Here is a 25,124-nt window from a genome sequence, read left to right as displayed (position 1 = left end):
AATGCATGGCATTAGGAAAATTATGAAAAATTAAATCCAGAACTCTCTTGGCTTTGTCATTATGCACCATCAAACATTTTAACTTAGTATCACGGAATTACTTTCTATAACATTTTATCAGTGCTTTTCTATTGTAAAGATTTTAATAAATCGAACAAAGTCTTCAACTGACACATCAATAACTGGCCCAGCCCAAGGCAGTGGACTGGGCGTGGGGTGAGAGAAGATACTCACGCACTCAGATGGGCAGACAGACGGGCATTATAAGCAACTGCTCTGGGCGCACCTCTTGAACTAGCCAGAAACAAGCCACCCCACTCTGGGCTTTCGGACCAGCCCTACTGGCATTGCCGTTTAGCAAGCACAACCTCTTAGATGGTAATGGCCCCTGCCCTGAATTTGAGCTCTCAATCTCGTGTTACTGTTTTCTAGATAATGTAATTGGGTTCATTTGACTTCTGCATGATTGTAAGGTATACCTGCATACAGGTTTACGCATTAGGCATCCGTTTTGCTTGCCTACGAATAGGTTGGTCCCTGTTGCTATTAGAAACTATGAATGGCATGGCAGGCCGAGGGAAGCGCGTGAGCGCAGTGTTGCTAAAACAGCCGTATAACATAACCAAGTAAACATTGCTTCTGTGACACTGCTAGGCCGTGTAGTGCTGTAAATAGCACTGTGCTCTGCTCCCTTTCGGAGTCTCCTTTATTCAGATACCGACCTAAAGTTTGTGCAGCCAAGTTCCTCGTTCTGTTTGAATTCTTGTTCACCGGTTGCTTCAGCATATTTATTTCTGGCTGTGTTGATGGAGCTAAGAAGTTTAATTGGGATGGGAATTAATTTTATTTGCTTCCTAGTTTTTGTTCGGCATTTGGATTGCATTATGTACCCAGAGTTTTTTTTTTTTTTTTAAAAGATTTTGTGCATAAAAAGGGTTACAAACACGGGCCTACAACCACCAGGGCCGGCCGCTAGTAGTCGAAGTGTTCCAGCATATCAGAAAACAATGACTGGCCCACAGGGGCTCCGCACAATCGCAGTAGATCAGACTGCACATAAGGGAAATCAGAATACACACTTTTAGTATAAATAACAAAAAAGAAAAATACAAAAATACAACAAACAAGGCGAAACGACTTATGAAGGGCGGCGAACACCAGCCGGGGGAGTCAACACACCAACCACCCGAGGGCGGTCAATAAAAGAAGACCTGAGAGGGAGGGGGGGGCCACGAGAGAACCAAATCTGTACTCCAAAGTACGAGATGCACAAGGAACCCTCAAGGATCAGGGGGACGAGGCAACCCCGGACGTATCCACCAAAGGGGGAGCACAGATAGACCCACGATACGCGTTCCACTGCCCCCAAATTTTACCCCAAGCCCCTGGTTTACCACGAGCCACATACACCGTTTTCTCCCTGAACATGCACCAGTCCATGTTCTCCTTCCAGACGGACACGGTGGGAGGCCGCTGGGAACCCCAAAGCTGTGCAATATCTCTTTGCAATCATGTTCCCCAAGGCCGCCCACCGAGCCTGAGCCGCATTGCAGTCATTGGGCTCCGATACATTCAGCACACAACGACGCACCTCCGGCAGCAGAGCGACCCCGGTGACTCGTCTCATAATATCATGCACCCGGCGCCAGTATTCCGCCACCTCGTGGCATTCCCATAGGATATGGAGAAAGGTAGCACTGAGCCCGCATCCACGCTTACAGAGTCCGTCGTCTGAAAAACCCATCGAGACCAGGCGGGGGCCCGTCACATATACACGATGGAGAATCTTAAGCTGGACCAGGCGGAGATGGGCCGGGATGGCCACCTCCTTAGGGGATGACAGTGCAGTCTGCCAGTCCTCATCGTCCAGCTCCACCCCATCTCCCGTCCATGCCTCCCGAAGACGCACCAAGAGGTCAGCCCGATTGTTTATCAGTTTTTTGTAAATCAGGGAGATAGTACTGTCGGGGACGTGACCATCGAGTATGCGGTCCTCGAGAGGCGAAGGGACCGTGGTCCCCTCCCCAAAGACCGAAAGCAGGGCGTGCCGAACCTGTGCATAACGGAAGAACTCTGTCACTAAGCTCATACTCGCGCTGAAGCGCCGCGAAGGATTTAACCGCACCTTTAACCCACAGGTCCCCCACTCTGCTGATGCCGATCGTATCCCAGCGCTCGAAGCCTTTCGTTGTCCAGAGGCTTCCCAAGCGGTCCGAGTCGAATAGAGGAGTGGCGCACGTTAAACGCTCACTCTAGCCCATCGCAACGTTAGCCGCCTTCCATACACGGACCGCAATCCTGGTAGGGCCCGTAAGGGCCCTACCAGCAGACCGCGAGTAAAGCGCTCTGTTATAGTTACCGCCGGGGAGCAGGAATTTATCCATCTCATATGCCGGGTTCGAACCAGGAGCGTACGTAGCATGATTAATGGCAGACAGCTGGGAGGCCCAATAGTACCGTCTAATATCAGGAAGCGCGATGCCCCCGTCATACCAGGAAAGAGTCAGCTTGGCCAAAGCGATACGCGATCGCCCGTCCCAAACCAGTCTCCTCTGCAAACTCTCCACCTCCCTAAAGTAGGCCGCAGGAATGACATCGAAGGAGTTCTGGAGTGCATAAAGGAATCTGGGAAGGGACATCATTTTAAACAGCGCCGCGCGACCAAGCGGAGACAAGGGCAGCTTACACCACCGAGCCGTATCTGCCCTCAAACGCCGTAGTGGAGACAGGAGATTCTGCTCATAGCGGACCGCCGGATCCAACGAAACGTACACCCCCAGGTATTTAAAGCCGGACTGAGATATTTGGAGCGGAAGCCGAGGCGGCAAGAGAGGAAGACCACCAGAGATAGGATACACACAAGATTTGGACCAGTTGATTATCAGACCCGAGTTTTTCCCGAAGGAAGTAAGGACATCAAAGAGAACATTGAGCGACTTCCGCGGTGAGGTGAGATACAAGAGAATATCATCTGCGTACAATGAAACCCGATCCTCGAAGCCCGGGGCCCACCGGAGCCCTCTAATCGAGGGCTCCCAACGGAGCCAGGCAGCGAGCGGTTCCAGGGCGAGAGCAAAGAGCAGCGGGGACAACGGGCACCCCTGCCTAGTTCCCCTCCCGAGAGCGAAAGGCCGAGAAACCCGCCCATTGACAACCACCTGAGCCATTGGTCCAGCATAAAGGAGCTTCACCCAGCTAAGGAACCCCTCCCCAAAACCAAACTTCGCCAAGACGGCCCAAAGAAATGGCCATTCAATGGTATCAAAGGCCATCGTGGCGTCTAGGGAAACCAATATGGCCGGTTCAGCGAAGTACTCAGCCCTAGCGAGGACGCCGTGCAGACGCCGTAAGTTGAGAGCGGTATTACGATGTGGGATGAAGCCACATTGATCCGGATGTATCAAGTCACATATAACGTTCAGCAAGCGATTGGCGAGGACCTTAGCAAGGATTTTGGGTTCGGCATTCAGCAGGGAAATAGGCCTATAGGAGGCACAGCGGTCACGTGGCTTACCCTCCTTGGGAATCACCACTATAGTAGCCAGACGCTGGTCGTCAGGAAGGGAACCCCTCTCGAGCGATTCCTGTAACATATGACGGAGGAAAGGCGCGATTTTATCCGGGCGCAACTTATATAGTTCAATCGGCAGACTGTTGGGGCCCATAGCCTTGCCCGAGCGGAGGGAGCGAATCGCAGCAGCTATCTCTTCGACAGACAAAGGGGCATCCATCAGCTCGCGGTCCTCGACGGATAAGCCGGGCAGGGCAATATCCCGAAGCAGAAGACGAGAGTCGTCCTCATCTCTATCAGACACCGGGGAGTACACTGCACGGAGGTGGTCAGCAAAGCACTCAACAATCTCCCCAGGCTCAGTCACACACACTCCATCCGACACCCGAAGCTCCGGGACCACACGATTCACTCTCTCCTTCTTGTCCAACCAGGCAATCAGCTTACCCGCCTTGTCTCCGGCGTCATACAACCTACCCTGCTGCTCCCTATACATAGTCTTGGCAGCATCAGTGACGAGAGACTTGTATTCAAACTGCTTCAGGCTGAGGGCATGCAGCCCATCCGGGGCGACACCCGCCTCCAAGGCTGCCTCCAGCCCCGATATTTCAGTCTCCAGCGTCACAACCGCCTCTCTCTTAACCCTCTTGGCCTCCACTATCTGGGACAGGGCATGCCCGCGGAGCACTGCTTTGAAAGCTTCCCACAGGGACACCGAGGACAACACCGACCCCTCATTCTCAGAAAAATATTGATCAATCGACTTAATCAGGCTATCACGGATCTTGGGGTCTCGCAGGTACCAAGGGTTAATAGGAGCGATCCGCCCAGCGGACCGCGACCCGGTGTCAAAAAGCAACCACAGTGGGGAATGATCAGAAATACCCCTGGCCAGGTGTTTGACCTCTCGAATCCGAGTAGCCTGGGCCGCGGGCATAAGGAAATAATCCAGTCTGGAGAGACTCCCATGGGCCCCAGAGTGAAAGGTGTACTGACACTGTGTCGGATGCATTAACCTCCAACAGTCCACCAGACCGAAGGTCTCCAGGAGCCCGCCCAGCCACGCCTGGGCAGCAGGGAGGGCCCTGGGCGGATGACGGTCCAGGTCACCCGAGACAACCGAATTAAAGTCCCCACCCATAAGCAAAAGACTGTCAGGAAGCCCAAGCAACATACGACCCAAGTCTGAGAAGGTGGAGTTCTGGAGGCCCGGGGGAACATAGACCGAGATCAAGGAAAGGGACTGCCCCTCCCACCTCCCAGTCAGAGCCACATAGCGCCCTCTATCGTCTGGGACCACCCTGGTGATCTCCAACGGAAGTGAAGCTCGCAAGAGAATGCCCACCCCTCTCGAACCAGTGGTGAAACCAGAGTGGGCCACAAGTCGATATCCCCCCCTGTTCATAGCCCGACAAACCTTGCCAACCAGATGCGTCTCCTGTAAGAACACCACATCAGGAGTCAGACGACGCAGATATTGCAGCACAACACCCCGTTTGATACGGTCCCCCAATCCATTGACGTTCCAAGACCTCAATCTCAACCCGTCCCCCCCCCCATCCCCTCCAGTAGATCAAGGGCCCCCTAGCAAAGAGCTCAACACCCAAGGATGAACCATAGCCAATACTTTGCCTTGAAAACAAAAAACACAAATGCAAACAACCCCACCCACCCACCAACCCCCCCCCAACTCCAACACCCCCCACCCTGCACCCCTGCGGTCCAAAAAACCACCCCAACTTGCAGTGTGCCTGTCGCCCTACAAACCCCATTCTACGAAAAGACCCCGGAGGAGGGAAGGGACCCGTCCCGCCCGCTCCCCACACACAACATAGTGAAACAAAATGCACAAAAGAAGTAGAACCCAGCCGAACAGTACAACATGGCAGAGTCCGGGACCATAAGTCACTCCAAAGGAGACCCGCCACCCTCGGTACCGGCAAAGGGCCCAGTCCGGTCACCCCGGTCCGGCAGCGAATCCAGCCAGTCACTCAGTCGCAGGAGAGTCAAAAAAGGTAGTCCGATCTTCATGTTCCACTCGGAGCCTTGCAGGATAAAGCATAGAGTACTTGAGACCGAGGTCCCGGAGACGCCGCTTCACCCCCTGGAAGCCCATCCGCTGTTTCTGGACAAGTTGGGTGAAGTCCGGGAAAAAGTTAATGGACGAGTTCTCATGTCGGACCGGGCCATGGTCCCGTAAGGCCTGCAGAATCGCGTCTCGGTCTCTGTAATGGAAAAGTCTCGCAACGATAGGCCTCGGGGGGGGCACCCGGTCGCGGCCGGCCACCTGGGACTCGATGGGCCCGCTCCACAGCGAAAAACTTACTCAGGCCAGCGGGAGCAAGATGTTCGAGGATGAGCTCCTCGACCAGGAGATCAACCGGGCGGTTATCGGAGGTCTCGAACGCCTATGACGCGGATGTTATTGCGGCTGGCCCGTCCCTCGAAGTCTTCCAGCCGCCGGGCCATCAGATCATTGGCCGACTTGAGATCGCCGAGAGTGGCCTGCAGGTCCGACACATCCGTACCAAGGGAGGACGTCCGCACATCCAGCGATTGAACCCTCTCGTTGGTCTTAGAGAGATCCGCCCGGATTAGCGTAATGTCAATGGCCACCGTGTCGATTTTACGGGCCAAGGCCTCGTACTGCGTAGCGATGGTCTCTCTGATGCCCTGAATGGCGCCCATGATGTCCTGCAGGGACAGATCCGGAGAAACGGACGGGCCACCACTGGCGTCCTCCGGGGGGACATTGGCCGTCCCGGGGGATCCTTTACCCGGAGTGTAGCGGTCCATGTTGTTCGTCTGGACCGGTCCCCCACGTAGGGATGTTTTGGTCTTACGCCTCTCGGGGTCTCCCTTGCCTCCCATGAGCACCTCGATCACCGAAGGGGACCACCGAGGAAGCGTCGAGGTGGCACAGGCCAGGCAGACGCGTGTCGCACCACAGGCCGCAATATGGCGGAGCGAAGGGACCACCGTCAATGAGCACACTGGCAGCAGACGAAGCCACCGGCATCAAGCGAAGGCAAAATGAAAGCCCAGTCGCACCAAGCAAGTCCACAGTCCAGCCCCTCAAAGACCAAAAGTGAAACCGAAAGTGATGTGACGGCCACTGGCACAGCCCCGCTGCCGTTGTTGTTCAACTACGCCCCGGCTCCACAGATCACCCTCGCATCGGGCACAGCCGTCGGGTGGGCCTCAAAAGTTCAAACCGCCATAACTCCGGATTGCCAGGTCCGATTTGATTTCCGAAAGGAGTTTAGTGTTCAGCCAGCATTCGTCTCCCAGATTCCATCAACCAAGTCAGGATAGAGTCGGGATAAATTCCGAGGAGCAGCGAGGGTCCGGGGAGCCCTGTGCTCACGCGACCTATGTACCCAGAGTTAATACATTTCCTCTTCTGTTTTGCTATTGGCGAGAGGGGAAGGCTTCTCTTTTACACCATCTGCACTGACCATGCTAAAAGTATGTTTAGAGTTTTTGTTTCTGCGTATGCCACTGGTAACTAGTTATAGTGCCGAGATGTAAATGTGGTGTCTAGTCAACTGGTCATAGTAACTTAATTCGCCATCAGGTCTACGTTGTCAGTCTCCCATAATTTCCCACCAATTTTCAGCGGCGTCAGCTCAAGGAGTCCTCAGTCCAGTTTTGCCTGGGGGAAGACTTACACCTCTGAATGTTTTACACAGTTGATATGTAATGTAAGGGTTAGCTGAGCCGTATTGCATAACGATTATCCAAATAGATTGTTTCAAGCTTCCAATGCAGCACCGGATACAGATCAGTAATTAAACATTGCACAGAAGTGATAGGTATGTGAGGCTTTTAGATAATGATAGTGTAATAAATATCGTGTTGTTTAGAGTTTTATTAGGTATTACTTCGAATCTGAAAGAGGGATGACCAGTGGACAGCTTGTCTTGTTTGTTTTACCTTGGTCTACAGTTAAGACCTTTTTTTTGACATTTGCCATTCAGGGTTTTGTAATCTCGTGTACTTTTAATATTAGTCCATTGGTTGTAATCAAGTTTCAAGGCTGTTGAGGTACACACTTTGCCATACTCGACTGGATGATATGCAATTTAAATGGGTATCTGCTCTAGATGATCACTAAAGAATTTATTTAATAAAAACTTTTAGGCTCGGATGTGAATAGCATGGATTCCGTCGACAGCGGCTGTCCTCTGGGAAAGACGACGGAAAGCCACCATGAACCCAAGCCGGGACTGGAGTCCAAAAAGTCCGATCTCACTGTCTGGGAGATAGAGGTGCCAAAGGTAAAACAAAGTGTGTAACTGTACAGCCTTACTTCTGTTGCTGTTTTTTTAGAGCTACCATGACTGGTTGTTTTTGTGGGAGCAAAAATCCTAAATGAACGCTTACAATATGCGGATTGTGTGCCCTTATGAGATATGTTGATCCGTGAACTCCACAACTAGAAAAGGGAAGTCAGTTTTATTGCAGGGTGTAAAGGTACACGGACGGATGAGACTTAATTGTTTCAATGAATGATTAGCGTCTAGTGCAGTCAGTGATACGAGAATTGTTTCAGACATTTGACACCTTTTTGTAAATAGGTAATTCATTCATGCCAACACGTATGTTCAAAATAAGAGTCTGTAGTAACTTCTATTAATATATAGATGTGTTATCAGATACGGACATATTAGCATCATTATGTAAAAGTTTTCAACTAGTCACTGTTTACAAAAACGTTTTTGTTAGCCAAAAGCCAAATGCATTATTTTATTTGCATCTGTGGGGGGAGGGGGGGGGGGTAAAAAACTAAAAACCGGTTTTAGCTGTTTGTTAGCACCTTCCACTGCTGCCAGCATTGCTCTAACATGAATATTCCAATACTAGATTAGTACTTTTATATCTCACCTTTTCATTCAGAAACAAGACCTGTTGGTTTTTACCAGTGCTTGTTTGCTTCTGTCTAGAAGCTCCATAGTGTTTCGGCTGTGCGTTATTGTAATATCCATGATGCAAACGAATTGTAACTTGAAGTGTGCTTTGGGAGAGGCAATACTTCATTCCCCTCCACCCCACCAAAGTGTGGCGAATAAGTGCTAATTAGGTGGGGGGGGGGGGGGGATCTGGATCATGGCAATAGAGGTAAACCTGAATGAGGGAGAAACCCCCAGACTTGAGGCCAAGATACGTTCTGGCAAAAGAGCACATTAGTGGTGAAGAAAAGCCTAGCACAGTGCTTTCCAAATTTTTTTTAGATTTCCGAATCCATTTAAGTACAAGAAACTTGACTCGCCTAGCTTTAATGTACGAGTGATTTTTTTTTTTAATGTAACTAAAGCATCGTGCGGTAGTGCACTTTCATTTGTAATTGTAATGACCAATACATTTGATTTGCATGCATACAGTTCGACTGATACAACTGCATTGCACACAAATGATGTGTGGAAATAGGAGTCCAATCAAATTTCTATCATTTGTGCTTCACCAAGTAGTCTTATTTGCTTTGATCCAATTTAAATCTGTTTCCATCATACTTAGGAAGCAAAACAACACTTTTTTTTGTAGTTTTTAACTGCTGAATATGTGCTGTTCATTTACATATATTACAGAACGATGACATGCTACAGCCTTTCTTTTCACACTCCCTGTACCCAAGCAAAGTTGTCGCATCAAATTACACGGTGCACAGCAAAGGCTGTGGATCCCCTTTCTGTCCCTCTTTCTTCTTTCTTTGGCCCAGCAGGGCTCTGCTCTGGGCACCTTGAAGGGTTATCTTGCTGCAATCTCTGCTTTCTTAAGGCTTCCTGATCAGCCTTCTCTTTTCAAGTCCCCTGTTGTCTCACGTTTTCTCAAAGGCATTACTCATATGTTCCCTCCTGTTCCATTCGTAATGCCTCAGTGGGACTTGAACGTTGTTACTTTTCTGATGTGCGCTCCCTTTGAGCCCCTTCACAACTGTCCACTTCGTCTACTGACTCTGAAAACTGCCTTCCTTGTGGCTATCACCTCCGCTAGGCGGGTGAGTGAGCTCCAGGCTCTGTCAGCTAAGCCTCCCTTCCTCTCGGTTCATCCGGATAAGGTTGTCCTCCGGACCCGCCCTTCTTTCCTTCCTAAAGTCGTGACTCCCTTTCACATCGGGCAATCTGTCACGCTGCCCACCTTCTTTCCGCCTCCGCATCCTTCAAAAGATAAAGAGAGGCTCCACCGTCTGGACCCAAAACGTGCGCTGTCATTTTATTTGGCCCGCACAAACCAGTTCCGGGTGGACGACCAACTTTTTTTTGGATATGTAGGTGCGAAGAAGGGTAAAGCTGTGCACAAGCGGACCATCTCGCGGTGGGTCGTGTTGTGTATTAAACTCTGCTATTCTTTGGCGAAAAAAGGTCCCTCCTGTTGGGCTGTGAGCCCATTCCACCCAGGCCACAGCGGCGACAACTGCCCTGGGACGGGGAGTCCCCTTGCAGGACATCTCTCAGGTGGCGACGTGGGCTTCACTGCACACGTTCGCCAGGCACTATTGCCTGGACAGCCAAGTCCAGGGAGATGGCCACTTTGGCCGTTCTGTTCTCCAGGACTTTCTGGTGTGATCTTGGTTCGCAGGCCCAACCGGGGTTGGTATTGCTGGGGTATCTATTCTAAGGTGAGGAATCTAACTAACGTGTTTCTTTAAGATGAACAAGTTACTTACCTTTGGTAACGATGTATCTGTAAGAAACATTAGTTAGATTCCTCACCGACCCACCCAGCCTTCCCGTTCTGCGAACCGACATCTAGGGTTAAGGTTCTCCCTTTCAGGGCCCTAGATTTTTTGGCACCAGTGTCGGTCTCTTGCATGGCTCAGCGTCCCTGGCGCGGAAAGCTATGTACAAGAACAGACGTCAGCGCGCGAGGGCGGCGTCTAAGTACGCCGTCATTCCGGCGCACGACGCCAACGACGGACGCAGAGCCGCAGACTACGCCTAGCGACGCGCAAGGGGTATTGCTACAAAAATCTTTCCGGATCCAGTCTGACGCCTGGGGATATTCTAAGGTGAGGAATCTAACTAATGTTTCTTACAGATACATCGTTACCGAAGGTAAGTAACTTGTTCTTCACTGCCTGTTTCGGTTTGACACTCTCATAGTACATGGCCAAGTACTTGTGTCCTTCCACTACTTGCGTTGTAGGAGCTACTCTTTCTTTTTGTTGAACAGTCCTTGTTATCAAAACATTTGGGACATGTTTACCTCATGTGCCAACCCCTCCGTGTCGCTCTCACCCACAGACTTCTGTTCCCCACAAGTGCTCATGCTCCCCATGTTCCCTCTTTTCAGTGTTTCTGCTTTTCCATTACCAGGTCACGCCTGCCCTTCCGCTGTTGTTGCTTGCCCACACCTGCCCCTCCTGTGTTGCTTGCCCACACCTGCCCCTCCTGTGTTGCTTGCCCACGCCTGCCCCTCCTGTGTTGTTGCTTGCCCACGCCTGCCCTCCTGTGTTGTTGCTTGCCCACCCCTGCCCCTCCTGTGTTGTTGCTTGCCCACCCCTGCCCCTCCTGTGTTGTTGCTTGCCCACCCCTGCCCCTCCTGTGTTGTTGCTTGCCCACCCCTGCCCCTCCCCTGCCCCTCCTGTGTTGTTGCTTGCCCACCCCTGCCCCTCCTGTGTTGTTGCTTGCCCACCCCTGCCCCTCCTGTTGTTGCTTGCCCACGCCTGCCCCGCCTGTGTTGCTTGCCCACGCCTGCCCCGCCTGTGTTGCTTGCCCACGCCTGCCCCGCTTGTGTTGCTTGCCCACGCCTGCCCCGCTTGTGTTGCTTGCCCACGCCTGCCCCGCCTGTGTTGCTTGCCCTCGCCTGCCCCGCCTGTGTTGCTTGCCACCCGCCCCATCCTCCTCCTGTCGTTGCTTGCCACCCGCCCCATCCTCCTCCTGTCGTTGCCTGCCCCCGCCCCGCCCTCCTCCTGTCGTTGCCCGGGCCCCCACCACCCTCTGTCGTTGCCCGGCCCCTGTGGTGGCCCGCCCCTTAGACCTCCCCATTGCCCCGTCCTCTGCTGTTGTTTAACCAACCCGCTCCTCTCAGGTTGGAGCTTGCACCCACCCCTCCGCTGCTTAATTTACACCCTCCTAATGAGGAAATCTGATACATAACCAAGGAGGGTTGATTATGGGACCATACAAATGGCACCCGCAACAATGGCCAAAATGCAAGATTCTTTGTGGCACAGAAATACATGACGTTTGTACCCCCACTCACCCTCCAGCTCCGCATTGTTGGTTGCTCTCCCGTTGTTTGTTGCCCACCACCCTCCTGCTCAGCGCTGCTACACAAGTCTCACACAGTAAAGGGAAGACTTGTTTGCTGTACAAATCAGTGCTTCGATGAAGCCTATAAAATGTGCATTATGATGCAGTGAAATGTGTTTAACCGCCGCAAAATAGTTGGGTGCTTGTCACTTATTTAATGGAGAATCGTTTTTCTTTTATCTGAAAAAGAATTTCCATATAGTTATTTTGTTATTTATTTTCGGTTGTCTAGTTTAAGAGCAGGGCTTGAAGGCGGGGCATCATAGAGCCCAAACATGCGTTTTCTGCTAGTGCAACTCTGCTGCCTTTTACTTTCTGGTTCATGGGAGGCCATGCTGACATCGAGACACAGTTCGGTGAGTGGACGTGGCATTACGTAACGTTCCAAGGTCCTGGTGTCAAACGTACAGCAGTAGCTCTGTATGTCACCCTCATACTACCTAAAGTCTGTTACATTCCAGCTCTGAATCCGTAATCCTGGTGGTTATTGTTGAACAAATTTGCTCCATGTGGAACGCCACCCACCCCTGTGGCTTAGAGAATGAAGGGGTTGATGTAAATTGCAGCTCCCTACAGCAGCTTCACAAGGCTGCATGCAGTGATTAGTCCTTGGAGCCCCTTCGAGACACTATGCAGGGCGCCATGAAGGAGGGGAAAGGATTATGGATGCCAGCGAAGAAGTGAGTGCCAGAGACAAGGTACATAGCATAAATTTAGTTGAAAGGTTGCAGCGACCCCATTGACAAGAGAAGAGGCTGGCTCTTTTGATGACCGTGGACGCCTTTCGTGCACAGCAATTTGTTTAAATGTTTGTATTTAGTAGGCTTTAAATGCAGACGATGCAGGGAAGAGTCCGCTCCGCCAGTTAAAATTCATATTTTCTTGTTTTAAAAAAAAATATTTCCAGGCAGCATGCAAGTATTTAGTTAAAAGTATTTTGTTATTTTCAGTTCTTTCGACAACACTTTTCTTGTAACATCAGCATTTCAATCCTCAACACAACTTTATTTAGGTCTCGTGGGAATGCTTTAAAGCACAAATCGTAGCCATGTATTCAGACCCTTAAATTACTGATTCTAGGGACTGTTATGAGTCTTACCCAGGGCCACTGGAATTATGCGATTGAGTTGATATCTTTGGTCCGATATTAAAGTGTGTAAAAAAGACAAAATAATGAAGTAATAATATAAAAAACGTGCTGCATAATTTGCCTTTTATTGCTGCATTATTTTGTATTTACCTGCCGCATAATTCCAGTACCTCTGGTCTTCCCATCTCACAGCGTTTAATGGTAAGCACAAGTTTCTTGTATGCAGTGCTAAATGATTTGCCTAGTCCTGGTGTACTAGTGAGCACAGTAGCTGTTTTTGGTTGAAATAGTGAAACATCGCAGGATAAAAATATTTTTCCCTTGTCAAACAGATTGGTACTAATAGTTGAATAAATGGTAATTTTAGTATCACGTGAATACAATGCAGGAATGCACTTTTAGAAGACATGGCGGCCGGCCAGTTTCAGTCATTGGATCCTGTATTTTCTGGCAGAGGTGCAAGACCTTTGCTCAAGCAGTAACCATGCGTGCCGGTAGGTGGTAACGGTTGACTCCGATGGACGTCGTCTGCGCCAGAGGTGACGTCCGCGTCACCTAAATAGGCACCACCTCAGCATGCTGAATTCTGTTCTTTTCTTGACAGCGACAGCTAGTGCAGATCCGTGAAGAGACCTACCCTCTGTCACTTTTTGATAAGCTGTTTTTGACAATTTGTCTACGTTTTTTGGTGTCTAGATTTTTCCCTCCGACTTCTGGATTCAACCCGTGCGCTGCTGCTGCTGCGTCATGTCGGTGACAGATCCATACTTAATTTGTTTTTAGTGCCTGGAGTGAGTCCACGACTCATTGTGCTTCGATTGCTGGGCCATGGCTACGAAGGCTTTGGGGGAGGGGTCCTAAAACTACTGGCGGCCCAGTGTTCTACGCCACGTCGCTTGTCCCGGAGGTCTCATTCCCGGTCTTGGTTTAGAAGATGGTCCAGATGCCGCTTTGGGAGTCCTATGTCCTCGCCCCCAGCTTGAAGTCAACGAGCCGGTCGGGTAAGAGGCATAAGAACCATAAGAAGTTGAAGCGTATTTCACCTCTTCTCGTCCATCAGCCGATGTGGCGGAAGTGCTTCAACGCCCTAGGCCTCGTTCTGCTAAACCTGCTTCTGGGTCAGCTCTGGGCCTCCCTGTGTTTCCGGGATCTGGAGCAACGCCTACCCATCTTAAAGTTTTTTATGATGCCATGTGCCTCATGTATGGGAGACCTGACTATCCCGATGCGCCTCATGGCCCTAGAGGCTGAGAAGAGGCTCAATCTGGTTCCGCGCCAGCGACTCGGGCACTGATGGGCCCCGATAGATCTGGTGGCAGATCTGTGCCAGCTGTACCCCAGCAATCTTCCCTGGCCCAGTGGCAAGACTTCGTTGCCCTCCCACCCCTTGGCGGTGCCAGTCCCATCCTTATCCCAGACTATGCAGAGCTGGATCAGCACCTTTTGACGCCTATTCCGGCACTGATGGCACGCTTAGGTCCTAGGCCGATTCCTCATCTTTAGGACTAGGAATGGAGAATTGGGAGGAGTTGCTGGACCCTTTACAAGCAGACCAGCCTGAGCACGAAATGGACTGGTATGGGGAACTGGGTGAGACTAGTAGCCTGGATACTTCCCTGGATTCTGGCCTGCTTTCTCACCCTACCATGGCTTTGGAGGAGGGTACTTCATATACAATGGTGGCAAGAAGGGCAGCCGAGGTCCTGGATCTTCAGCTTCCTTCAGTGGACGGTAAGAAGAACATCTTGACGGAGGTCCTGCAGCCGGGTGTCTCCTTCTCAAGACCCCCCTCCTGCTTTTTAACAAGGCTTTTAGCTAATGTCCTGCTGGGCACCTGATCAAAGCCCAGTACAGGGGCTCCTGTGAATAGGCTCCTCGCCCGCTGCAGTTACGCCCTATTTTTGTGGGAAACGATTGTGCAGGTGCTACTACAGGTTCCGTAGGAAACCCGGGCCTTTCTCTCCCAAACATTATCGGATGGGTGAGATGCGGCCAAGTTTACCATTCGTTGTGGGCTCGATACTACTGACTCGCTAGGCAGAGCAATGTCTTCAATGGTGGCTATTCGGCCCCACGTCTGGCTGCAGGTTTCTGGCTTTTCTGGGGATGTCAAGGCTTCCCTTATGGACATTCTCTTAGATGGCGCCCATCTCTTTGGAGACCGGGCAGACATGACCCCGGAGCGCTTTAAGGACTCGCGGGCCTCGGCCAAGTCCTTGGGCATCTTTGTGACCACACGTCTGCTTTTCGGTCCTTTTGTAGCCACAGAAGAGGCTGTCAGCCGTATCCCAGCCACAAACCTGCTTGTTCAGCAACCTCTGTACAGCTGTGGACGTGGCTACTTTCGACCCTGTGGCATGAGATCCAATCAGTCCACTCCTCCCCTGCAGCCTCCAAAGCTTCCTAGTCAGGCCTGTTTGGACCAGGGCCAGCCGTTTGGTGGCCAGATCAGGACCACCTGAATTTGCTTCAGGAGAAAATCAGGGCTTTCTTGGCCAAGAGAGCCATAAAGAGTGTCCAGCACCAGAAGTCGGCTGTGGTTGCCATTCCTCCTACTTTCTGGTTCCAAAAAAGGCCTTTGTCCTATCCTAGATCTGCGAGACCTCAACTACATCCTCCAAAAAGGAAATGTTCAAGATGTTCACTCTAGCTCAGGTCTAGTGTGCCCTAGACCCCGGGGACTGGATTCTAGCATTGGACTTGCCGGACGCCTACTTTCACATTCCCATCCTGCCTGCTCATTGGCGTTACCTGCGGTTCCTGGTAGGCCACAAGCACTTTCGGTTCACTGTGCTTCCCTTTGGTCTTGCCTGCACCCTTCGAGTGTTGAAGGTAATTGCGGTGGTTGCAGCTCATCAGCACAGATTAGGGGTTCCAGTTTTCCCCTATCTCAACTGCTGGCTGTTGAAGGCGGGCGCGCCCCAGGCTGTCATCTCGCACCCCAGGCTGTCATCTCGCACCTCCAGACTACATCAAACCTCCCGCTTTCACCGGGGTTCACCATCAATGTGCTAAAGTCACACCTGATTCCATCTCAGACGCTCCCATTCATTGGAGATGTTCTGGACACAGTGCATTTCGGCCTATCCTGCCATGCAGCGAGTCCAGGATATTCAAGCCGATACCGATGTTTAGACCGCTATCCTGGATTTCGATGAGACTGACTCGAAGGCTGCTGGGCCTCATGGACTCCTGCATCCTGCTAGTCAAACATGTCAGATGTCATATACAGGCTCTGCACTAGGACCTGACGTTCCAATGATTGCAGCATCGGGAGAATCTCTCCGACATGGTTTAGATCTGATTGACCTGCAGTGGTGGCTGACCAACCATGATTGGTCACCCACGTAACACAGTAGTGACCGATGCGTCACTCCTGGTATGGGGTGGCCATCTGGGGAAGTTGGAGATCAGAGGAACTCCGAGCGATTCGCTTGGTGTCAAAAGCTTTTCTACCTTCCTTCAAGGGGCAGGCAGCTGGTTCAGGTTTTTTCAAGGACAACACCATGGCCATGTGGTACTACAATAGAGTGGGGTGGAGTCCTGGACCCTTTGTCAAAAAGCCCCCCATCTTTGGAGTTTGCTAGAACAGAGCATCTCCATGGTGGTTCAGCACCTGGCAGGTTCTCTGAATGACGGGGCAGACTAACTCAGCCGTTGATACCTAGCAGATCACGAATGGCGTCAACATTCGGAGATGATGCAAGGTCTCTTTCCGAAATGAGAAGAGCCTTGTATAGATCTGTCTGCCACCTGCGGGAGTATGCAATGCCAGCAGATTTGGGCACTGGAGTTTGCTCAGCGACACTTAACCTCGAGCAAAATTAAAATTTACCTCGCTGTAGTGCTGGTAAGATTCAATTCTATTAAGGCCACGGAGGCGAGGATTATGCCTTCTTCCTTAGCTTTATTTGAACAGCAGCATATTTCCAACAACACAATAACTCCTTACATTTCCCATGAATAATAGGGAAACAAAGTTCCAACAGGAGTCCTTCCTCGCTGTCCGCCAGCCAGCATAGTCCCTTAACCCTGTTTCATATTCCTCTTTCTTAGCGCGAACTATTTCTTGTCGGTTTTCACGCTTTTTGTTTAGGACCATAATTTCCTGCAAAATAGGTAGTGTCAGAACTGTGCTGGAACCAATTGTAGTAAAATACCAGCAAACGACAATAAATTAATAACTTCATCAACACATTACCACTTGAATAGCTTACTTACATTAGAACGGGGAGGGTCCACATTTTCATTGGTCATTGGGCAGGATAATCCTTGCCTCCGTGTCCTTAATAGAATTGAAACTTACCAGCACAACAGCTAGCCAAATTTTCATTCTGTCGGGACCGGAGGCTCAGATTATGCCAGTTCAAAGCTTGTTGACTATAGACTTGCCACCTCAGTACTGGTTTGAAATAGAACCTCTTAAAGGTGGAGTCAGAAGACCAATCCGCTGCGCGCATCAGATCTTCCAAGCGCGCACCTAACGAAAGTCTTGGAGGCCATCGCTCCTCTCGCAGAGTGAGCACTAATCTGCTTAGTATCGCTCCCCGCCTCCTGCATCACTCAACGCACCCATCTTGCGATGGTCGGGACGAGACTGCTCTGTACGGGTTACGTAGCGCAATGAGCAGCTGCTTCTCACCCGGAGGATGAGTTTCCGCAGTCAATTCCTCATACGCACGGAGGCACTGCACTACACACAGTTTAGGGGAAACCGGAAACGCTGGGAACGAAATGACCCTGGCAGTTGGTCCTTCTACTTACCGTGAACAATACCCCTTCCGGGGAACACACACTGGCTGAAATGTCCAAAGCCCTCACGTCTGAGATGCATCTGCACGAGACCAGGCATAACAGCATTGCCAATTTAGCTGTTACTTCCTTACGGGACAGAAACCTATTTGGTTGCCAAGAAAGAAAGATTCAACACCTGATTCACGTCCCAAAGGATGGAGTATCGAGGTTCCGTAGGAAGAGGGAGGCGAATCCCTCTGAGAGGTCGTCAAACCAAAGGGTGTTCACCTCCGGAGATCCCTGGACCATAATGTGACAGGCTGAAATCGCGGAGCGGAAGGTATTGATTGACCTATAGGCCAGACCATCCTCCGCCAGACTACCCAGAAAATTAAGGACGTGTACCACATCTGCCCCACTGGATCGACACTCCATCGCGCACACCAACGACGCCATCTGTGCCAGGCTGACCGGTATCTCTTGGTCATGCTGTCACCCCCATACCTTTTGTGAGCAAGTCCTCAGTCTTTCCCGAGAGGCCTGGGAGCGACCAGCGACGCCGGAGATGCTCCAGGCCATCATCCTTAACCTTCGTTCCACTACCAGCCAATGGGGAACGAGATCGGGATTGAGGAGAATGTGAGGAAAGTGGGGCAGTTGGATTGGAAAATCCCAAGAAAGTTCCAGTAGAACCAGAAACCAGACTTGAGACCTCAACCAGTGTGTGTGATCAACACCACCTCCGCCTGCTGGCGACGCAGCAACGTGGACACTCGCGTGATCAGAGAATGGAGGGAAGGCGTAACCATGCGCCCGCTGCCATTCCTGGAGAAACGCTTCAGTCGCCTGCGGATCTAGCCGCCAACTGAAGTATCTCGGTAACTGATCTAGTCGTGACGCAAAAAGGTCTACCGAGAAGGGGCCCCATTTCTCCGACAAGTGAGACAAGACCTTACGGTCCCGCTTCCACGCGCTGGCATCCAGGAGGTGACGAAAGTACCAGTCGGCCACTTCATTCTCCCGCCCTGGAAGGTACTCTGCCGTCACTGAGATTTGGTTGTCTAGGCAGAAGTGCCAAAAGTCCCTGGGTAGGTTCGCCAACATCATGGATCTGGTGCCACCTAGGTGGTTGATGTACCGGACCGCAGAGATGTCCATCCTGAGATGGATGCATGATTGTACCCCGTCTTTTGTCCAGCATTACACCGCAAATGACCCGTCCAGCAGCTCTAGGCAGTTGATTTACAATGACTGTGACAGGACCAGGCTCCACCCGTGGAGCACTCTCCTCACCATGCTCCCCCATCGGAGCGGTGGCATCTGATTCGATGACAATATCCGGAGAGGAACCAAATCTCACCCGACCATTCCATGCCTCCATGTGGGTGAGCCACCATTCCATCTCGTCCCTCACATCGCCTGTCAGACGTATTGACTGGGAGTACATCAAACCCTTCCTGAGGCGATACGCCTTCAGGCGCTGCATGGCACAGTAGTGCAAAGGCCCGGGAAAAGTGGCCTCTATGGAGGAGGAGAGAAGACCTACGAGACGTTTCAGTTGGTGCAAGGAAATCTGCGTCTTCGCCAAGGTCTGGCGCAGTTGGTGCCTAATCTTCGCCATCTTCCTGGCGGGGAGACTCAGAGTGGAAGACACGGAGTCCACATTGAAGCCTAAAAAGATTGCAAACTGGACCGGAAACAGCAGTGACTTTTTCTCGTTTATGAAAAACCCCAGTCCCTGGAGAAGGTCGACGCAATCCTCCACTGATTGGTCAGCCTCCAGGCGCACTGATCCAGAAAGAGCATGTACTCTAAGTAGACGATCATTCAAACACCCTGCGCGCGCAGGAACTCCACCGCCGGTCAGAGAACCTTTGTGAAGCACCATGGAGCGGAGGATAGCCTGAAAGGGAGCGTGGTGAACTCTGAAACCTGCCCTTGCCACCTGAACTGCAGTAAACGCCGATGAGGGGCGAAAATAGGGACTGTCAGGTACGTGTCCTTCAGGTCGAGCCAGACCATCCAGTCGAGTGGTCTCAGCACATCTGAGGTGTATCCCCTCCATTTTGAAGTCTCGGTAAACCACCCACTCGTTGAAACTTTTCAAGTTGATGGCCGGCCGCCATTGTACTTGTCGACTAAGAAAAGATTGCTGATGAAACCACCAGGATGCTCTGCTGCATGACAAATTGTCCCTTTTTTGATTAGGGCGGAGACCTTTGCGTACCAGCTCGGTATCGCATTGCGAGAAGGAGATGGGCTGGGTTAGCTGACGTGGACGGCCATGAAACGCCAACCGGAAGCCCTGGACCGTCTGCAGCACCCAAGCATCGCTCGTGAGGGAAACCCAAGCCAGGAAAAACAGCGGCAAGCACCCCCCACCTGCAAGCTGGCCGAGGGTATTACTCACCTTTTCCAGCACCCTGTTGCTGGCCTCTTTGGCCTTCATGGCCACAGAACTTCCGCCCTCTGGTTGGATAGAAATTGTTGAAGCGGGCATTGTCTTGATATTGTCCTCGCCAGGAACCTTTCCCCCCTGTTAGAGTTGGTGAAGCGGCCGGTTGTTCGGCCCCTACCACGACTGGCCCCTTGGAAAACCCGAGGGGTAAAAACCTTCCTGATATTCGACTGGGCTCTGTCAAGTGAGGTGACAGTTGCCACAAACTTTTCTAACTCTTTGACGAACGGGTCGCCAAATAAGCCCCCCTGGGCCACAGCTCCTGCCTCAGAGGAAGCCAGGTCACCTAACTTGGGGTCCACCTTAATTAGGAGCGACTGCCTTCTCTCCGTGGAGAGCACGCAATTCACGTTTCCAATAAACCATATCGCATGCTGCGCCCAGCTAGAGAGAACCTACGGGGAGATAAGGGCCTTGGACACCTTGGCCTCTTTGGCCATGTCAAGAATTTTGGTGACATGCCCCACTGCATCTAGCAGTTTGTCCTGGCACGTACGCCAGGAGCGATCAATGCCCTTTTTGGGGGTCCTTTACAAATTTTGCTGGGAAGTTTGCCATCTTGGGATCTATTTCGGGTGTTAGGGCAACCTTTCCCTCCAAACTGGGGCGAGGACGCTCCGCCCGAAGGCGGTTGCGAGCGTCCTTGTCCATTGTTTTGCGAAGACGAGACGGCTCGCCACATACTGGGCCACTTAATAGCCGGAACCCACTCAGTAGGCCTGGGGTGGACAATGTTGTCTGGGTCCAACATATTAGAGGCCCCCCACCCCCGGGGCAGGAGCGTGCGTCTGGAGCCAAGACCTAGAGGAACCTGCTTCTTCGTCTGTGTCCCCAGGGGAGTCACCATTATCAAAGTGGTCAGGGGAAGGGGTGCGCAGATGCGTCTGGGTGCAGTCCGCGGGGGCACCGGGTCAGGCTGCGGGGGCACCTGCACCAAGAAAGCCTGTTTCAGTGGGCAAACACATCAACATCCACCCCTTGAGGACATGGTTTCTTAGCAGGGTGAGAACCAGAAGGTTGAGGCACAGGAGGGGATTTAGGGTTAATTGGCACGGGAGCAGCTCACTTGGCGCACTCTTTCGCTATCTGCGCTGACTGGCATTGCTCCAAAGGCTTCATGGCTTGGTTGACAGCCCTGTAGATGGAGTCCTCCACTGCCTGGTAAGTCATCATCCCAGGGGAGGTACGCCAAGGGATCCTCCTCCTGGTACTGATCTTGTTCCGACTGCATAGTCTTAAGTAAGCATATAGGTGTAGTACAGGTAAGTAAATTAGGAACACAGGCAGCTTGGTGCTGAAGCACTATTTTAAAGGCACTACAGGCACTCTGTTAACGAGCTGGGAGGGAGCCCAGACAAATAAGGCTGGCCAAGGGCACACAATTAATGGGCAGAGCCTTAGGGACACAACAGCCCTCTGATCACAGGGCAGCCACCCAGGACAGTGTCCCACAAGCACCACAAGTCACGGTGCAATTGCGACCCCGCAGGGTGTTCAACGATGTCTTACAGACCCTCAAAGGGCGTTCAATGAAAATCAGGGAAAAATACAGACCCCACAGGGCATAAAACCGGGTGGCAGGAGGCAAGGCTGAGCTCTCACCAGGCAGCGCTAGTCAGGACTCTAATGCTAGTGCCTGACTCGCACTGCCTATAGAGTGCACTACGCCCCCTGGAGGCGGAAGGACCACTCCGCACCTCACAGGGAATCAGTCACGTAAGGTACGTTTAAAAACGTCCCTTGTCTAAAAGGAATCTGTGCAAACAGAAAAATACACAAAGCGCTAGCAAACGCCACCAAATTAGCCAACTACCAACCCCCATAACAGGAGAATAAGGAAAAATCGACTTGTCTGCTGCTGAGCAGCGAAGGAAGAGGAAACGGTGTGAAGGGATTATGCTGGCTGGCTGGAGTGTGGACAGCGAGGAAGGACTCCTGTTGGAACTTTGCTTCCCTATTGTTCATGGGAAATGTTGGTAGTTATTGAGTTGTTGGAAATATGCTGCTTTTAAAATAAAGCGAAGGAAGAAGGCAAAATCTGAGCCTCCAGTCCGGACCTAGAATTCAGGCCTCCTGTTTGTCCAGTGGTCCTGTTTGCCAATACCACTCCTGTCCAGAGTGTTCAAGAAGATGAGGAGCGACTGAGCCCAAGTCATTTTTGTGGCTCTGGACTGGTCACGGAGAATCTGGTATCCCGAGCTTCTCCAACGGAGCATCGATCCTCCAATCAGGTTGCCCCTTCAGAAGGATCTTCTGTCACAGAAGCAGGGAATGGTCCTCCACCCAACCCTGTCAACTCTGTGCTTTCTTGCGTGGAAATTGAAGAGTGGCGGTTGACAGCATTCAACCTTCTTCCCAAAGTCTGTGATGTGATTATGGCAGCCGAGCGTCCCTCTACGAAGATAGTGTACGGCTACTGGTGGCAGAAATTTGTAAAATATTGTACAGAAAGGTCTATTGACTTTCTACTTCCCTCTCTCAAGTCTTCTCTTTATTTGACCCTTGCCCAGCAGGGCTCTGCTCGGCGCACTCTTAAAGGATACCTTTTGGCCGGGTCTGCCTTCTTGAGGCTACCAGACTAACCTTTTTTATTTAAATCCCCTATTGTAAACACATTTCTTAGGGGCTTGTACTTATGTTCCCACCTGCCTCATTCATTATGCCTCAGTGGGACCTCAATTTGGTTTTCACCTTCCTCATGTGTGCTCCATTCGAACAACTGCGCCCTCTGACAGCTTACCATCAAAACAGCCTTTCTAGTGGCAATCACTTCTGCCAGGAGGGTGAGTGAATTGCGGGCTCTGTCTTCCAGGCCTCCTTGCCTATCTTCCCTGATAAGTTTGTGCTTCGCACTAGGGCCTCTATTTACAACAAGGGCATCCCTGTCCAAATTTACCAAACGCTACTACCTGGACAGTTTAGTCTGATGGGACGACCTTTTTGGCTGTCCTGTCCTGCAGGACTTCCTGCTCTAAACTTGTCCGCAGTCCCTTCAGGGATGGTGTTGCTGAGATATCTATCCTAGGCTAAGGAATCTGCGGCTAGATGTTTCTATCAGATGGACAAGTTACTTACCATTGGTAACACCTAATCTGGTAGATACATGATCTGGCAGCAGATTCCTTACCGACCCACCAATCCTCCCCGCACTTCAGACTGGATTTTAGGGTTCGGGCTGGTCCCTTTTAGGGCCCTAGTTCTGCACACACCACTAACAGAGCACTTCATGGCTTCGCACGCATGGCGTGTCAAGTAACTGACATCAGCGCACCGAGGTGGTGCCTATTTCGGTGACGTGGTAGTCACTTCTGGGGCAGTTAACGTCGACGACTTTGCACAGACTGACCAATGCCACCTACCGGCATGCAAGAGTATTGTTTGAGGAAAAGTTTCCAGATCCAGTCTGAAGCCTGGGATGTTCTAAGATAAGGAATCTGCAGCAAGATCATGTCTCTACCACATAAGGCGTTACCGAATGCAAGTGGCTTGTCTTTCAGGGGTTGGAAACCCTCATTTATTCTAGAGATCGGGCAGTTCCCTACAGAAGGGTGAGCTAAAGTAATATAGTACAATCCGTTGGCTCATTTCTGCTTTTAAAAATGTGACTGCGAAGTCAGAGCTTCTGCGAGCATTCTGATTTTCTGTGCTTAATCAATGGATGACTTTGTCAATACAAAGCAAACTGTTTGTTCCAAAAGCATCTTTCTGTTGAATTACGCTAGTTTTGCTTTGGTGCACCAATCCTAGATAGACATGACCGCCATTTTAATTAGTACTCTGCAGTGCTCAGTAGACAGTGGGCGAATCCTGTAGCATGCACATAATAGTTGGTGGGCTTAATCATCACCTGCACCTGTGGGGTAAGGAATGGTTCTGAAACTAGCAAGATTCCTAGGTTCCATGTCACCTTAACCAGGATTGATAGAGAGTACTTAGCTTTGAAGAAACAGATAATTGCTTAGAATCCAGAGCACCTGTATTGCTGCTGTTACGTTTATATGCATCCAACATTTTATTGCACTAAGACAGTCTGCTAGCCTGAGGTCCGTGGCATTACAGTGGATATCGTCCAGTAGCAGCGTGTCATCGGAGTACAGTTGACATCTAATGTCCCTGTCTTTGATCAGGTGTTCAAGTGGGTTCACATATATAGACTAATAAAACATTCTGAGATGATGGCAAACCCTTTGATGCTCTGCATTTTAGAATTGAGGATTCTAAAAATAACTTGCCTAGTTTAGTATAGAGAGTTTGCTCTTGTAGAAAAAAGACTGAGCCAGGCCAAAACTTTGTTGAATTACTTTTAGTTGCTGGACAACCAGCTTATGAGCCAACATATTAAATTCCATTGACAGTTCGGTTAGAATCTGAGTTTTGTGACCCCAGCGTTGATGTTGAAGAGCCTTCTTCCTGATGCCTTTAATGCCCGTTGTGGCCCCTCAGAAGGGGAAAGCCTGATTTAAAAAAAAAAAAAAAAAAAAAAAGTTGCCATCCTCAATATAGTTTTGTCACTTTATGCCGCTGTGGATTTTCAGTTTTGCTGCAAATGGAAGAGTTGAGAGGTCTAGAATTGGCCTTTAGTGTCAACTTTTGTGTGTTTTTTTTTTTTTTTTTAATGTCCGTAATGTCACAGCTTTTATTAATGACTTTTAGGTAGAAGTCTCTTAGCAGAGATGCATTTTTTATGTTTGCAAGGTCTTCAGCCATTGCCTCAATACATTATTTTAACAGAGACAAGAACAGATGTCATCAATGGATCCCTGGGGTTTTAAGCTGGCAACTCTTTTCGTTACATCTTAAACTGTTACCAGCTCAAGGACTGAATTTTCCTGAGTATACTGAATTGTTCTATTGGTAAAGGTTTGCCTTGGTGTTCCCCTTAAAGGGATTGTATTTTGGGAGGAAAACAGGCTGCAGATTTGTCTCAAAACACTTGAGTGGATGTTTTCCCTGTATGCTTATTCCGACACCGTGGCTGGGCTTAGCTCATTGGGAAAGGCCCTTTATTCTCAGACCATTCATCATTGCAAGCAATTAAAATAGAACCAAGCAATGTTTCTTCTGTCAAAACGTTCT

At 50.7% G+C, this 25,124-nt stretch overlaps 1 protein-coding gene across 8 annotated transcripts in view; it reads left to right on the top strand.

The window, feature by feature from the left end:
• The window catches only part of AKAP1 (A-kinase anchoring protein 1), a 406,823-nt gene that overhangs the window by 183,417 nt on the left and 198,282 nt on the right, over positions 1 to 25,124 (top strand). For all 8 annotated transcript variants that reach the window (XM_085649530.1, XM_085649533.1, XM_085649534.1 and 5 more), the window contains one exon: positions 7,655 to 7,791. In XM_085649530.1, coding sequence (XP_085505656.1) covers positions 7,655 to 7,791 — 137 coding nt within the window. The remainder of the gene's footprint in view (positions 1 to 7,654; positions 7,792 to 25,124) is intronic.

The sequence above is a fragment of the Triturus cristatus genome, chromosome 3_2, assembly GCF_964204655.1.
Source record: "Triturus cristatus chromosome 3_2, aTriCri1.1, whole genome shotgun sequence".
Lineage (NCBI taxonomy): Eukaryota > Metazoa > Chordata > Amphibia > Caudata > Salamandridae > Triturus > Triturus cristatus.
Note: the sequence above shows the minus strand (reverse complement) of the source record. Positions and strands in the feature narration are given on the sequence as shown.